This window comes from Podarcis vaucheri, assembly GCF_965113315.1.
Source record: "Podarcis vaucheri genome assembly, chromosome: 3".
NCBI lineage: Eukaryota > Metazoa > Chordata > Lepidosauria > Squamata > Lacertidae > Podarcis > Podarcis vaucheri.
This window is the reverse complement of record NC_138761.1, coordinates 21,396,118-21,411,889: the sequence shown is the minus strand read 5'-3', so window position 1 is coordinate 21,411,889 and position 15,772 is coordinate 21,396,118. Positions and strand designations below refer to the sequence as shown.

Genomic DNA, 15,772 nt, shown 5'->3' with positions numbered 1-15,772 from the left:
TGTTGTTGATTTAAACTGATCAGTAAGCGGGGAACCTTTTTGGCTGCAGAGTGGAGTAGAAAGGATTTAAGTAAATAAATACTAAACCTTGCGAGGTACGTTCGTTCCAGAAAAAGTGACTGGACCAAGGTCACCCGGTGAGTTTTGTGCCGGAGGTGGAATGTTATCTGCTTATTAAAGCATGCATCTGAAAGCCTGTGAGGCACCTAGCGACGACTTAAAAGCACAGCCAATGGAGGAAAATACTAACTTTATTTATCTTATACCACCCTTCAATCATTGTCTCATGGCACTTTATAAAAAACAACACACACACACAATTAAAGTGTACGAGGGCCTTCTCTGTGGCTGCACTACATTGTGGAGACCTCCCAGGCTCTGGTTTTCCAGAGCAGATAACCTCTTATCAGGAGGTCTAGTCTGTACAATGTAGGAATTGGGCCTTTAGTGTTGCGGCACCTGCCCCTTGGAATTTCACCCCAGTTGTCTTTTCGGTGCTCTTCCTCTTTCAACAAACCTTTTCAGCCGATATATTTCCTGGCCTGCATCTGTGCTGGGATTGTTTTATACTTACTTATTGTTTGCTGCCCTGGGCTCCGTTTGAAGGGCAGGATATAAATTTGCTGGAGCCACACCAAAATTTTAATTGACAAGAAACACCAATAGGTGAAAAAACAACAACTCCTAGCTGTGCTTGATTTATAACACAGAACACAACTACTTTATAATATGATCACGGGACATCTAGAAAGTATAAAACAGTGCACCTACAGAAGAACATGAGTCATTCCCAAAATATAATATTGTCTTTGAATCTTCTTGCCACACTTGCCACCCTTTTCTGCAAGGCCAGTGTGGCATGCCACGCCCTTTGGGAACCACTGTCCTAGTCTAGGGTCAATCCACAATGGCACTGGCTCTGAATGGAGAACCACTATTCACAGGGTGTGTTCAAAATTGGTACCACCAAACAGCTGTTGAAGGGCCTCAGGGGGGCCTATAGCCACTGTCTCTTGACTAGCCACCACTGAGGTTGGGCAGCCATCCCTCCAGCAGAGGAGGCTTCTCCCACTCTCAATAGGTTTGGGTCTGCTGGGCTCTTGTTCATTAAGATCCTTGCTGCACCAGGCCAATAACCGATCTAGCCCAGCATCCTGTTCTGCCAGTAGTTAACCTGCTGTCCATGGGAAGCCTGTGAGCAGGACCTCAGCATGGTCGCACTTGTAATTCCCAGCACAAGCAGAAGAAGAAGAGTTTGGATTTGATATCATGCTTTATCACTACCCGAAGGAGTCTCAAAGCGGCTAAAAATCTCCTTTCCCTTCCTCCCCCACAACAAACACTCTGTGAGGTGAGTGGGGCTGAGAGACTTCAGAGAAGTGTGACTGGCCCAAGGTCACCCAGCAGCTGCATGTGGAGGAGCGGGGTATCGAACCTGGTTCACCAGATTACAAATCTACCGCTCTTAGCCACTACACCACACTGGTTCCCACTGACATCCAGCCTGGGACCTTGGGGTGAAGGGCGAGTAATAAATAAAATAAATTATTAAACAAATTATTAAATAATAATAAAAGGTCAGGGGTGCCAACTTGAATAAAATATTGGGAGGCTGGGGAAGACCAGGCAAGCCTCACCCTTTATAAGTGATCACATGATGTGGTGCACGCACATCATTTGAATGTCAATACCCATTCAATTTGAACGGCAATGCCCATCAACTGGAGGGAGCGCTGGCCCCCTCAAATATTTCAGAGGGGTCTGAAGGGACCTTGGCCCCCTAGGCATAGAAGCCAACTCCTAGGGGTCGAGCTTGCTCCATCAAATACAGTGGTACCTTGGGTTACATACACTTCAGGTTATGTACGCTTCAGGTTACAGACTCTGCTAACCCAGAAATACAGTGGTACCTCGGGTTAAGTACTTAATTCGTTCTGGAGGTCCGTTCTTAACCTGAAACTGTTCTTAACTTGAAGCACCACTTTAGCTAATGGGGCCTCCCGCTGCCGCCGTGCGATTTCTGTTCTCATCCTGAAGCAAAGTTCTTAACCTGAGGTACTATATCTTGATTGCGGAGTCTGTAACATGAAGCGTATGTAACCCGAGGTACCACTGTATTTCAGGGGGCTCCCCCCCCGCCGCCAAAATTGAGAATAATTCCCAAATTTTGTGTGCGCGTGCCATGTCATGTGATCGGCGGGGCGGGGCGGGGCATACCTGCTCCCTTCCCCGCCCTCGATATTTTATTCTAGTCGGCACCCCTGCCCTTGGGAGTTAATGGCAAGGGCCTGAAACCGGCCCTGGCGCGCGAGACTCGCCCTGGCAGATTGCAGACGGCTCCGGGGAGCTGTTCCGTGTCCTGCCTCCTCGCCTGTCCTCCTCCTCCTCCCCGTGCGTCGCCGAACCCTCTCAGCTCCCGGGGCCTCGCCTCGCCCTCGGGTGCCCGGGAGGCCGCCTGTGGCGATGCCCCGTTCTGGCTCTCTCTGAGTGACCGCGCGCCCCTCCGGCTCGCTCGCCCGCCCGCCGCCCTCCTTCAACAAGTCGGGAGAAACTTGCTCGACGGGCGGGGAGGGAGGCGGGGGAGGAGAAGGAGGAGAGGCGGGCCCCTCGGCGTGCGCCTCGCCCGCCCATTGGCCGGCGCTCCGTCGGCCGCTCCAGCTGGAGCCGGGAGCCGTCGGCTGGCGGAGGAGCGTCTCGCGCCTGCCCCTCTCGGAGCGCCGGCCAAGGTTGCGCGTCTTAAAGGGAGCCCCGCGCGCGCAGCTGCCTCTTCACACCGATCCCCCCGGCACAGCGCCCGCCCGCCCCGCCTCGTCTCTCCCCTGAGCGGACTGTACAATCCTCGGCAGTGTCCTGAGACTGTATGGTCAGCTCAGGGGCGGCTCGGCCCCGGGATCGCAGCCTCGAAAGCAGCGCCGCCGCCGCCACCTGACCCGCTCGCCACGAGGAGCGCGCGCCCAGCCTTTCGCCGCCGTCGCCACCACCAGGGAACCTGCGCGGCCGAAAGAGGGAGCCCAAACGGCGCAGCCCAGCACGCCCCTTGCACCTCTCCAAAGGCCTCCGGGGACCTGCCCACCCACCAACCCAAGCCAGGCCCCCTGCCTGCCTGCCTGCCTGGGTCGGGCGCGCCCACGAGGGAGCCCGTGTATCCAGACGCCGCGCAGAACAGCGGAGGCGCCGCTTCCACGATGACAGCGGAGAAGGAGAAGAAGAGGTAAGAGGAAAAGCGCCTAGGGCGCACCTGAGAAGCAGGGCGCCCCCCCCCCGATCCGGCGCCGATCGGGGGCGGGGGTTTCCCTTTTTACGAAAAATTCCTTTTCTTCTCTCAGCTCCAAAGTGGCCCTTCTCCGGCTGAGGTCTCTCCCGCCGTATCAGGTCATAACAACAACAGCAACAACAACAACTTGTCAATATTGTATCATCATCGTCGTTCTGCTTGTTGGACGGGAAGGCCTCAGCGTTGATCTTGATATAATGGGCATAGAGCTCACGAAGGGTGGCCCCTTGGATTTATTTTTGGGGTTGCAGGGTGGGCTCCCACGTTGATGGGCATTGCTATTTAAATAGTGGGTGGGTGTTGCGACTTCTAAGCGATTATGCGGGGTGGGGCTTACCTGGGCCCCCCAATATTTTATTCAAGTTGGCACTGCTCTACACACACACAAAAAAAAAACCAAAAACAAAACAGCTGTGTGTGTGTGTGTGTTGTATATATATAGTATATATATATATATAGTGTGTGTGTTGTGTAAATACACAACAGGGGTGCCAACTTGAATAAAATATTGGGCAAGCCCCGCCCTGCATAATCGATCACTTGACGCGGTGTATGCACACCATTTGAATAGAAATGCCTATCAGTTATTTGGGGGGCGGCCCCCTCAAATATTTTATTGGAGGGTCGAAGGGATCTCGCCCCCTAGGAGCTGGCTCCTATGATACACACACACACTTGTACGATTCGCTTGTTGACGTTTGTACACTTTTGTCTAATTTTTTAAATGTTGGGTACAATCCAGACAAAGCTAAGCAGTTTTACGTTCCTTTGGGTTTTTTTTTTTAAAAAAAAACCATGTTTCTCGTAAACACGTGTTTGTCTGCCCCGAAATCTACGGGACCTCCGAGAGCTTTGCTTAGGCTGGATTGTAATACTCATATTGTAATAATATGTTTTAAAACACGTTTGGTTAGGTTCTCGTCGATTTCAAAGGGCGCTTTTCGCCCCTGCTTCTTAACTCTGCCCTTGAAATCCGCGGGACATGGACGCGCTGAATTTTGGCAGGATCCCGTCCCGACGCCTTGGGAATGACTGAAGCTATTCACTGGAATTGCGGCGGGAAAGAAATAATGTTACTTCTTCTTGGCTTTGCTCCGGGATCTGTGACGGTTTTGTTGTTCCCAGATCTGTGTACTTTTGAAGGTTCAACTTCCAGCTCTTTGGCTAGCTTCACCCCCTTCTGTCCTCTTCTTCCTTGGAATTGACGCGCTTATAGGATGCTCCCAAACTTACCCAAGAAAGCTGTTCGCCAAAGCTAAAGAACAGTCGCAGATCTGCACCTTGTGAAGGGTGCGTGTCTGTGTGTGCCAGTGTCTTTTGGAGACAGAACTACGCTTAGGAGGCGGAAAGCGATTATCAACCTTAAACAGAGAGGTCCGAAAACGATCTCTTCTCACGCTACTAAAATCCAACGGCTTTGGCATCCTTCTCCGCTCTTTACCTGTTGAACTACTGTAACTCTAGAACCTCCGGAACAGAGAAGGGCGCATCTGACGATCGCTCCCCCTTATCCCCATGCCCGTGGGCCTTTAGACAGCCAGTTAAAATGTAACATGGGGTGCGCCTCTCTGCATAATGACAAAAATGGGACTTTAGCATGTTCTTTGTCGGTGTCCACTCTTGTCGCGCGTCTGGGAGCTATTACGCGAGAAAAGAAACGAGTCAAATCCTCTAAAAAGTAAAAGGAGTGACTCCCATTCTTCGTCCCGTGGCATATTTATATTTCTAGAGGCAGGAATAACGACAGCTTGCATTAAGGCGCCGCTACTCCAGATGCAACACTTCACACTCCCGACTCCTTTCCCAGAAAACATTACCGTAAATGCACAGCTGATTTTCAGCCAACGTAGGCTAGGGAGAAATGCGCGGTCAGAAAACTGCAGGAGTACAGTTAGGAAATTTAAGCCCCTGGACTTAATGGTCTTACGCGGGTGAGCCCTCTTTAGGGGGTCATCAGCATTACTTCACCAAGGGTAGCCAACATGGCGCCCTCCATATGTTTTGGACAACCCCTCACCTCCCTTAATTCTTGGCCATGCTCACTGAATGAAGTTGGGGGTCCACAAAATCTGGGTCGGGGGCACCGCGTTGGCTTCCCCGGCGGTAAGCCATCCTTGTTGAGTTTGGGGCTGCGTCCTGCCCTGGACCTCTGCGCCCCCAAGTCCTTCCCTGGTGCCACAATGGATCGCCACCACGCGCGCCTTTGCGCGTATTCCAGCTCGCTGGCAGCTTCGGTTGCATTTCGTCAATAGCGGAGTAGGATTCAAAGAAGTGTGTTTTTTTTCCTGTGGGGAGGGGAGGGGAGAGAGATTGCGTTCACATAAACTTTTGAACTGCGCCAGTTTGAAGAGCGCTGGCTTTCCAGCACCGTCTCTCCAAAAGCTGGAGATCATGTGTGGAGTGACACCGGATTGAACTGAGCGTTCGTCGTCAGTGGCGAAAGGAAATTTTAGGGGGCGATCGGTTTGGTGGAGAGCAACTCTCTCTCTCCCCTCCCCGAAGTTTTGAAGACCCAGCGTCTGGGATAGGCTGAAGGCAGCCGCCCAGAGACGCACCAGTGCAAGGCAGTTTAAGTCGAGTGGATCCCCTTTTGGAGGCTGGTGCTGGGAAGGTCCGGCAGCTTCCCAGGAGGTTAAAGGGTGAATGCGGATTGCACAACCGCCACCTCTGCCCCTCCCGTCCCCCTGCTCCGTCCATGCCTCATCAGATCAGCTCCGCGGCTGCTTTTACGCCATCTTCCCCAATTACTAGCTTTGCCGATTGTGCAAAGGCGGAATTTTTTTAGTTCATCCTCTTGAACGCAGCCAGCCTGTGTCGACGAAGATGCTTCTCCCTTTTTCTGCTGGACGACCCTGTCTTCCTGCCCACGCTTCAGCCGCATTCTCTATGTGGTTTCCCTTTCAAGACATTTTTAGCCACCATCGGAGGCGAAGTTGAAAGGGGTCGTTTCCTCCCCCTTCACCCTTCAACGCTTCAGGAATTGGCAATTTTAATACTTCAGATTTGTACCACACTTTTCTGATTGTGCAAAATGTTTCTCATACATCCTCAGTGATCCTTACAGTACACCTGTTGTTAGACACATATTTCAGTTGAGAACATAGAAGGAAGTTGGGATTTTTGTTGGGAGGGGAGCATAACCTCTGTTAGCTTTTTTTTTTTAAAAAAAATATTGATTCAAGGGGGGGGCAGTTCCCTGCCCCCCCCTTCGCTACGCCCATGGCTGAGAATGCAAAGTCACCTAGTGTATTCAGGGCAGAGGCAGATTTGAACTGGAGGCTTCCAACTTCCCGGTTTAGTCTCTTAATGTCTGTTACACCAGAGGGTTCAACCAGGGAATGTTCAGTATATTATTTTATTCAACACAGGCTACAAAGGTGCAGTGTGTTAAGGTGCCATGCGACATCCAGCCTTGGTTCACATTGAATTTAGTGGATCTTACTCCTAAGTAATCTTAGTTTGATATAATGTGTCTTCATTTTCATTATTAGGCATTCCAGGGTGCAAAGCACTTTGAAGCCTGATGGTTTTATCAGGGAAGTTATCTATGCACATGAAGTGCTACATTATGTGTTTAAGTTACCCCCTGGTTCCAATCCCTGAAAATATAAATTTGGGGTACAGCAAAAATCAACTCAAACTTAGTATACTTTAACTGGATTTAAAAGTGTTTAACACTGGGTGGATCATGTCCAGGTTTTGCTGAAAGGATTAAACTCGGAGCACGGGTAGTTTGTTGTCTTAAAAAAATATATTTCCATATTTGCAACCTAGAACTTCACATCTTATGTGTGCTTTTCTTGTATGGTCTGTTATCTAAGACCTTCAAAGAGGGTTAAGTTTGTATCTTTTTTTTTAACTGGGCGGACTTCTGTTGGTAGAAACTTCCAATTTGCCATATGAGATGCATAGTGACTCGGAACCAGCACAGTCGGTAGAGCATGAGACTCTTAATCTCAAGGTTGTGAGTTCGAGACCCACATTGGGCAAAAGATTCCTGCAGTGCAGGGGCTTGATCCTTGTGGTTCCTTCTAAGTCTACAGTTCGATGATTATAACTGAACAGTCGTCATTCCATTCTCTTTTATTATAGTCAAGAAATGTGTGCATGGAAGAGAAGGTGCCACAGTTTGTGTGGAGCTCTGGGTAAACACTAAAGCTTTGCGTTTCCTTGTGTGCCCATTGGCACCTTTTAGAAACTTGGTAGCTTTTCATGGAGGGTGTGTGTGTGTGTGTGTGAAGGAAATATAGGTATGTGCAAAGATTCCCAGAGCAAACCTGCAATCAATCCCCTTTTGGCCTGTATAATGTATATGTATAAGATCTTGGCATTGTTGGTGTAGCTCTATCTCTTGTTTTGGAAGGGCAGAGAAGATAGCTTCAAATGAGCAAGGATACGTAAGGTAAAGGTCATGTTCCTTTCTGTTCTCCTTTGGAATATTTCCTATTTATTGAATATTTAACCCCTGTTGCCTTTGGGTGCATGTAAAACTTTTCTCCCCTGATCTGTGCCAACTCAGATTTCGTGAACAATAAAGTTCTTGAATGTCCACGGCGTTCAGCTGTCCGCTCTTGTGGTGTGCGTGCGTATTACATTTGTTTTCTGCATTCATTAAAAGTGTTCCAGGGAGGAAAAACGAATCACTGATGACCAGCATGGTGAAAAGCTCTCATTTAACAACCTAACAGCTAAGCTGATATAGTTAAGGCAAGGGTGTGTTAACCAGTACTTTCTCTTCAAAAAGAGCAAGAAAATGAATAAATAATATTCCCAGAAGGATTTTTGCAGTGGTTATTGAAGAAAAGGTGTATGAATAATGTTTGTGGGGACAGGGCTGTAGCTAGGGGGTGGCGCGGTGGGCCCCTGCCAGGGGTGCAGGCAATGGAGGGGTGTGCAAAATCTGCAAACAATATGTCCATACATATAAATATTGATAATTGCCTTGTAAGAAATGGTTTAAAATAGAGGGTGAATTGAATGGGTGGAAGGGGGCGGGGTTGGAGGAGAGGCATAAGGAAGAGCTAATTTGTCCGTGGCTAGGGGGCGCAATCTGGACAGTTCTGCCAGGGGTGTAAGATCACCTAGCTACAGCTCTGTGTGGGGAAATAATCTGTGGAATATGACTCAAAAACAGGGATCACTCCAGACTCTGGATAACACACCCACTCCAATAGTTGTAGCTGGAATATGAACAACCGTTCTTACAACAATTTAATAAGCTTGCATTAAATTTGAGTGTGTCATATCCTGTTCTTTTAAACTATGACTTAACTGGGGTCTATAGGACTGCTGTATCAGGGTAGCAAAGTTCTTCTTCTTCTTTTAGAATTTTAGGATGTCATAATAAACACAGAAGGAAAGGCACACACTGTAGCTTTAGGCTGCCAGGTCAAAATTCCGAAAAGTGAAAGGCAAACTTGTGCAATAGCAGAAGAAGTTAGTAGATGTCTTGCAGGCGGTGTGGGGCTGTTGTATCTGTTCTGGAGCTTATTCAGAAGCTAGAAAGCCTGTTCTCTTGCTTTGGTGTTGTATAATAAAGTATTCTACTATGTAGACTGAAAGGCAAATGAAAACTTAAGGCTGACTGCGTAATCATCATATATTTAAAGCACCTTTTAAATGCATGGCTTTCCCCACAAAGAATTCTGTGAACTGTAGTTCAAGGGTGCTGGGAATTATATCTCTCTGAGGAAGTAAACTACAGTTCCCACAATTCTTTGGCGGAAAACAATGTGCTCTAAATGTGTTTTGCATGTGTAGCGTGCACATAGCCTGTGTCTGCAATCCTTTATATTGGGTATGGGACTCCCCCCCCCCATCAAAGGCCACATTCACTAACAGCCAACCCTTTGAGGGCCTCATGCCAAAGGTGGATGTGGCCAACTCAAATGCGGGCATGACCAAGATGGCGACACACACCACTTTGCCACTTCGTATACGTGGTTACACACACCACACATCCCTGAACTGCTTTCAAAACACAAACCTCCATACACAAACGGTGCTCGCCCTCTTTGCTGGTGCTCAGTTGTGTCATGGGAGCAGTGGAAGTACAGGGAGCGAGGGGGACGGCAGTGCCGGGAGCGGATGTTTAAAATTCTGCTCACCAGTAATCTCATCCTTCTCACCTTCATCTGTGCTGCTGATACAGCAAACTGGGAATCCCACTGAGCGCAAACATTATTATTTTTTGTTCCAGATTTATAAGCCACCCTTCCTCTCCCAAGGGAACCCGTAGTAGTTCACAACTACAAGGTTACATGAATTGCAATATTCAGAGCAACATTAGAATGTGCTGCAGGTAGTTATTAAACACGGGAGAACAAACAAAAAACCAACCAACCCAAAAAACCCCAACCTTTGTAAAACCATCAGCCGAACGTCTGAATAAATAAAGAAATAAATGCCTCATAAGTTTCCTGAACGCAAGGGAGAAGGGTGGCTCTGCTTGATTTCCCTTGTGAAGGAGTTCCACAGCACCATGCGTACAATTCTCGGTGTTGCCGGTTGCAATGTCCCAGACTAATATGTCCAGATGTCCAGATCTTGTTGGGACAGACTTCCTGTTTTCTTTTGAGGCACAGTGTTCCGAGAACATTTTTAGCTCAGATTCTCGAAAGGTCCTGGTTTTTCGCTCAGTTAGGGTTCTCTTGCGCTCCAGAAGCAATTAACCGTTTTGTCGTTTCTGTTGCTGGCGGAGTTTGGCAAGGCCAAGTAGCTCTTCTGGTTTTGTCTACTCGGAGCAAACATTCAATTTGCAACACGTAGCATTGCAGATTTTGGCTGGAGTGTTTTTGCCTTTTCTTCCCCAAAGAATGCAAACAGCACTCTTTTCTGTACGCCATGAAAACGTTCATTTGGAAAACAAGCTGTCAGGAACGAGTGTTTGTGTTAGTTAAATGGAATATAAGGTTCTGCGGCAGTGAGTCAGATTCTGCTGTCACAGCAGTGACATCTGCTTCTTTTGGCGATCCTAAACTTTGCACTGAAATCCTGTGCATCTCTGAGCAGAAGCCCAAGCTGAGTTCAGTGGGACTTGCTGCTAAGTACATGTGCATAAGATTGCAGCTTCAGCTGTATTTATTTTGAATTTATTGATATATAAGCACAGTGCTTTTATTGGGGGGGGTGTACGCGGGGGTACGCATACCCCTACACATTTTGTGAATCTAAGTTTGGCCTCATTGAGGGGCAGTATTTCAATGAGTAGGAAAATGAGAGTACCCCTAAATATATTTTTTTATATAAAAAAGCACTGTATATGCCATAAACTGTTACAGAAAATAGTATTGCGTGTACTTGGGAGAGGTGTGGCAGGGCTGAAGCAACTCCCCTATGGAGAAAAGTTGCAGCTCTTGGGGCTTTTTAGTTCAGAGAGAAGATGTGATAGAAGTTTTAAAAAATTATGCTTGGCATGGAGTAAGTGATGAGAGAAAAGCTTTTCTTCCTCTCTCATAACACTAGAAATCATGGACACCCAGAAAAGCTGATTGTTGGAAGATTCAGGGCAGACAAAAGAAAGTATTCATGCAGTACACAGAAGAAAAAGAAGAGTTTGGATTTGATATCATGCTTTATCACTACCCGAAGGAGTCTCAAAGCGGCTAACAATCACCTTTCCCTTCCTCCCCCACAACAAACACTCTGTGAGGTGAGTGGGGCTGAGAGACTTCAGAGAAGTGTGACTGGCCCAAGGTCACCCAGCAGCTGCATGTGGAGGAGCGGAGACGCGAACCCGGTTCACCAGATTACGAGTCTACCGCTCTTAATCACTACACCACATTGGCTCCCTACATAGTTAAAACCAGTGCTTTTTTTCTGAAAAAGAAAGTGGGGGAACTCATCACAAACTTAGTTTGCTGCAGGCCCAGTTGGAGTGCCACCCACCCAACCCTGGACAGTGGCTAAATGTAAGTTGTGATTAATAAACTCAAGTAGACAACGATCTGGATTAGAAATGGCCACATCTTTATTGATTACAGTATAGATATAGGTGGATTTTTGGCTCAGGCATTGGGTGTATATCCGTTCCAGCCCCTGCAGGCCAAAATAATGACGATGATGATGATGATGATGATAATTTAATTTTTAGATGGTAAGGGAACTCAGTCCCCCCATTTCCTGCCCAACACACACACACACACACCGGTTAAAACTGTGGATTCTGCTCCTGCAAGAGGTATTGGCAACCATGGCCACAAACATAGATGGTTTTAAAAGAGGATTAGACTAATTCATGGAGGATAAGGCTGTTCAGTGGCTACTAGCCGAAATGGCTCTGTTCTGCTTCCACTGTTGGAAAAAGTATGCCTTCAAAAACACCAGTTGTAAATCACAGGAGGGGGGAGATCAAAGGATCCTGGACAACATGAACCATCCAGCAGGGCTCCATTTATGTTCTTGCGATGAGGGTGATTTCTGTGGCGCAAACTTATCCATGCCCTTAGGAGCTTCCCATCCAGATTTGGGCAAAGGAGCAGACAACAACGAGGGGAGGGGAAGGAAAAAGGAGGCAAGGGGCAGAATGTATACACATTGAGTTACATGCTTTTAACTAGGGTTGCCATATTTCCAAAAGTGAAAACACAACAGAAAACTTGTGTTTTTTTAAAAAAGCTATTTTTAAGAGGAGTTGACAAAAAAAGACACTGCTGACATGTATTGCCATACGTCCGGATTTTCCTGGACGTTTCAGCAATTTCTGCCCGGACACTATTTCTGACGGTCAATTGCTGGCTATGTCAGGGAGATTCAGGACATACGCCAACCTTGCTTTAAACACAAGGGTGGATAACCAGATGTTGTCAGACTCCAAACTACAATCAGCCCTAGTGAACATCACAAGGCCTCAGGGATTACTTATGTTATGTTTATCTATAACACAGGTATTACTATAGCACCATGTCATAAACTGTCAGGGCTGTTTATAATAAAAAAAACACATAAAATGCTATTTAAAAAGTACAAATAAAAATGCAGATAATCTTTATGGTTGAGTGGCTAATCGATATAAAAATTACACAGCTACAAAGCTGTTACTGCTGAATTAGATTGTGTTGTAGAGTTTTCCTTCTATATACTGGATATCCTGTATAGCAATCTTCACTAGGCTGGTGCCCCCTTGATGTTAGAGTTAGAGCTGGACTACATCTCCAATGGTCCTGATGGGAGATGTATTCCAAAGCATTTGCAGGGCACTAGGTTGGTAAAGGCTGCTCTAGAATTTTAAATGTACCTGTTGAACAGATTTATGGGGTTTTTTTATGTTAACCAGTCTGGGATTTCTGTATAAAGAGCACTATATAAGCTGAACAAATAATTAAAGTAAGGGTCTGGAAGCTGTTCAGCTGAGGGCAGAGGATATTTATTGATAGAGAAAGTTCATAAGGGTGTTGATTGCTCTCTGCTGTAGGATCGCCATGTTTTCACTCGGCCCAAATATAACATTGCTAGCGTTAGTCTTAACACAAAGAAGTCCCATTGTGGGTCTGCTCAGATGCTAATTCCAGGCAGAATGAGACTGGTGCTGCCGTGAAGTCAGCAATATTATCAATGAAACAATAATAGTGCATTACTAGAGGATTTATACTATACTGTACCGCCCACAAATTGTTACACTTTATTAGGTGTTCTGCAATGCTGCCCTAATGTTTTTGCATTACTGCTGTGTAGAAGGGCACTTCCGTGCTATAGCCTTCAGAAATATGAGATGCCCCCATCAGTATCGGCATTCTGCCAGCTCCTGAAGACACACCTGCTTGGGAAAGCACACTGAACTTCTGATTTTGTTGTTTTAACTGTTTTTTTAAAAAAATTGTTTTGATGGTTACGCTTTTTAATTACAGTGGTACCTCGGGTTACAGACATTTCAGGTTACAGACTCCGCTAACCCAGAAATAGTACCTCGGGTTAAGAACTTTGCTTCAGGATGAGAACAGAAATCATGCTCCGGTGGCGCGGAAGCAGCAGGAGGCCCCGTTAGATAAAGTGGTACCTCAGGTTAAGAACAGTTTTAGGTTAAGAGCGGACCTCCAGAATGAATTAAGTTCTTAACCCGAGGTACCATTGTCACTCTTTAATGGTATATTTTAATTAAGGATGCTTCAATGCTTCAATGGTCTTGTTATTGTGTATTTTAATAAGATATTGATTTTATAGTTGTAAACCACTTAGAAGTCATTTTGGCTCAAAAGCAGTGTATAAAACAACAAGACAGTGGAATAAAACAACAAGCAGTGTATAAAACAACAAGCAGTGTATAAAACAACAAGACAGTGGAATTTGCTGCCAAGGAGTGTGGTGGAGTCTCCTTCTTTGGAGGTCTTTAAGCAGAGGCTTGACAACCATATGTCAGGAGTGCTCTGATGGTGTTTCCTGCTTGGCAGGGGGTTGGACTCGATGGCCCTTGTGGTCTATTCCAACTCTATGATTCTATGACTCTAAGAAGAACATGATGCAACAGAAGAGGGACTAAACCCACCCACCCATCTCTGGGTCATTGGTGGTATGAAAAGTTATCAAATTTCAGCAGGAAGTTACAGGCCAAAGAGACCACCTTGGCTCTGAGTCCTGGAAGACCTGCTCTCTCTTCAGGGTTTTTCCCACTTGGCCTGGCAGGGTGGGGCCCTGAAAAGCATACAATAAAATTGGTTTAAAGCACTGAGATTAATTTGCTTTAAGTTTGTAGAAATTAGGATGGCATGAAAGTAGCCTTTATCCTCCTCTGTGTTTCCTCACTTGACACAACAAACATTGACGATTGTGTTCCGTTGTAAAGGCTGATGGTAACAATGTTTGCTTTTATTGAATTTTTTATGCCTGATCTTTGGGAAAGGCGCTCTGCTCTTGGACTCTTCTTGTGATCGCAAGAATGTGGGATTCGTCAGGTTTTTATTTTATTTTATTTGGAGAACATGACTGATTCTGCACACCCTAGTTTTGATTGGCCTCTGTAAAAGTTCAGTTGAGTTAGAAAGTTTGGGGATGCTTTTTTCAGTTCATAGTGAGAGAATAATATTTAATCTGAACAGAAATACAGTTATTCAGTTTAAAATAAAAAACCAGGCTGAGCAGCCTAGCCAATAAATACGAAAAAGGGCACTAACCCACGTTTTCCCACTTCCTTCCTGTGCATGTCAAATGCCTGCCACTTTTGCCACATCAATAACCTGGATGTAGAAATAGCCTCTTCCAATTATAAACTAAACAAAACCACCACCTATGTTTGTTTGCATGCATGGCTTTATATCTTTTTTTGAATTTGCCTTTATATATTTCTTGCATCCTTGTAAAACTTGCCACACATGGGTAACTAAATTCGTATTTACAAATCTAAGTATAGTTTTGTACAGGTGTATTTGGTATCTGCAGTTTCAGCAAAACACACACAAACAAAAACCCTGCTATTTTTCTAGTAACAGAGGTGCTGGAACTCACAATGAACTCTTCCCTTGTTCTCTTATAATGGCAATGACGCCCACCTGATAGGTGCTGGAGAGAGAGAAATGAGAGAGAGAGAGCGCTTATATGATATGCTTCTGTTTAAGCATGGTTCTGTTTTAAGTGTGTTTCCTGCTATAACTGTGCCTCTAAAGCAAACAGTATTGTTTTTATACCAGACAGTAACATCCCGTGACTGTCATTCAAAATGGGAGGAGCTTTTCATGCTGTAAGAGCAAGGGAATGCTATCAAAACCACGGCCCATTTGATATTTGATTTCACCATTTGATATTTTGCATTGTACTGACTGGCCGTGATGCTTTTATTTTATGTGGACAATTTGTATTGATCGACCAGGCTCCTGCTGCTCATTTTGTTCTGTGTTTCATTATTGAAAAAAATCCAGGAAAAAAATAAGAACAATTAAAGACTGCAGCATACACGCCTTAGGCGTCCAAATCTAAATATCTGCATTTTTATTTGCACTGACTACAGTGGTACCTCGGGTTAAGTACTTAATTTGTTCCGGAGGTCCGTTCTTAACCTGAAACTGTTCTTAACCTGAAGCACCACTTTAGCTAATGGGGCCTCCTGCCGCCACACCGCAGAAGCACAATTTCTGTTCTGATCCTGAAGCAAAGTTCTTAACCTGAAGCACTATTTCTGGGTTAGCAGAGTCTGTAACCTGACGCGTCTGTAACCTGAAGCGTATGTAATATTGACCCTAATAATTGAGTATTAGGTTGGAAACTGCCGCTTTTTGTTGTGTGTGCTTGTATGTGTGTGTGTGTGTGTGTGTGTACACACTTATGTTCCTCTAAATCTTAAAAAAAAACATCACAAAGGTTTACAATAATATCTACAGTGGTACCTCAGGTTACAGACACTTCAGGTTACAGATGCTTCAGGTTACAGACTCCGCTAACCCAGAAATAGTGCCTCGGGTTAAGAACTTTGCTTCAGGATGAGAACAGAAATCGTGCGGCGGCGGCAGTGGGAGGCCCCATCAGCTAAAGTGGTGCTTCAGGTGAAGAACAGACCTCCAGAACAAATTAAGT

The 15,772-nt window shown here is 46.0% G+C and overlaps 1 protein-coding gene across 2 annotated transcripts in view; it reads left to right on the top strand.

Annotated features, from left to right (window-relative positions):
• Positions 1-2,623: 2,623 nt before the first annotated feature.
• The window catches only part of EPAS1 (endothelial PAS domain protein 1), a 132,184-nt gene continuing 119,035 nt past the window's right edge, over positions 2,624-15,772 (top strand). For both annotated transcript variants that reach the window (XM_082217456.1, XM_082217455.1), the window contains exon 1: positions 2,624-3,211. In XM_082217456.1, coding sequence (XP_082073582.1) covers positions 3,186-3,211 — 26 coding nt within the window. In that variant the 5' untranslated portion in view covers positions 2,624-3,185. The remainder of the gene's footprint in view (positions 3,212-15,772) is intronic.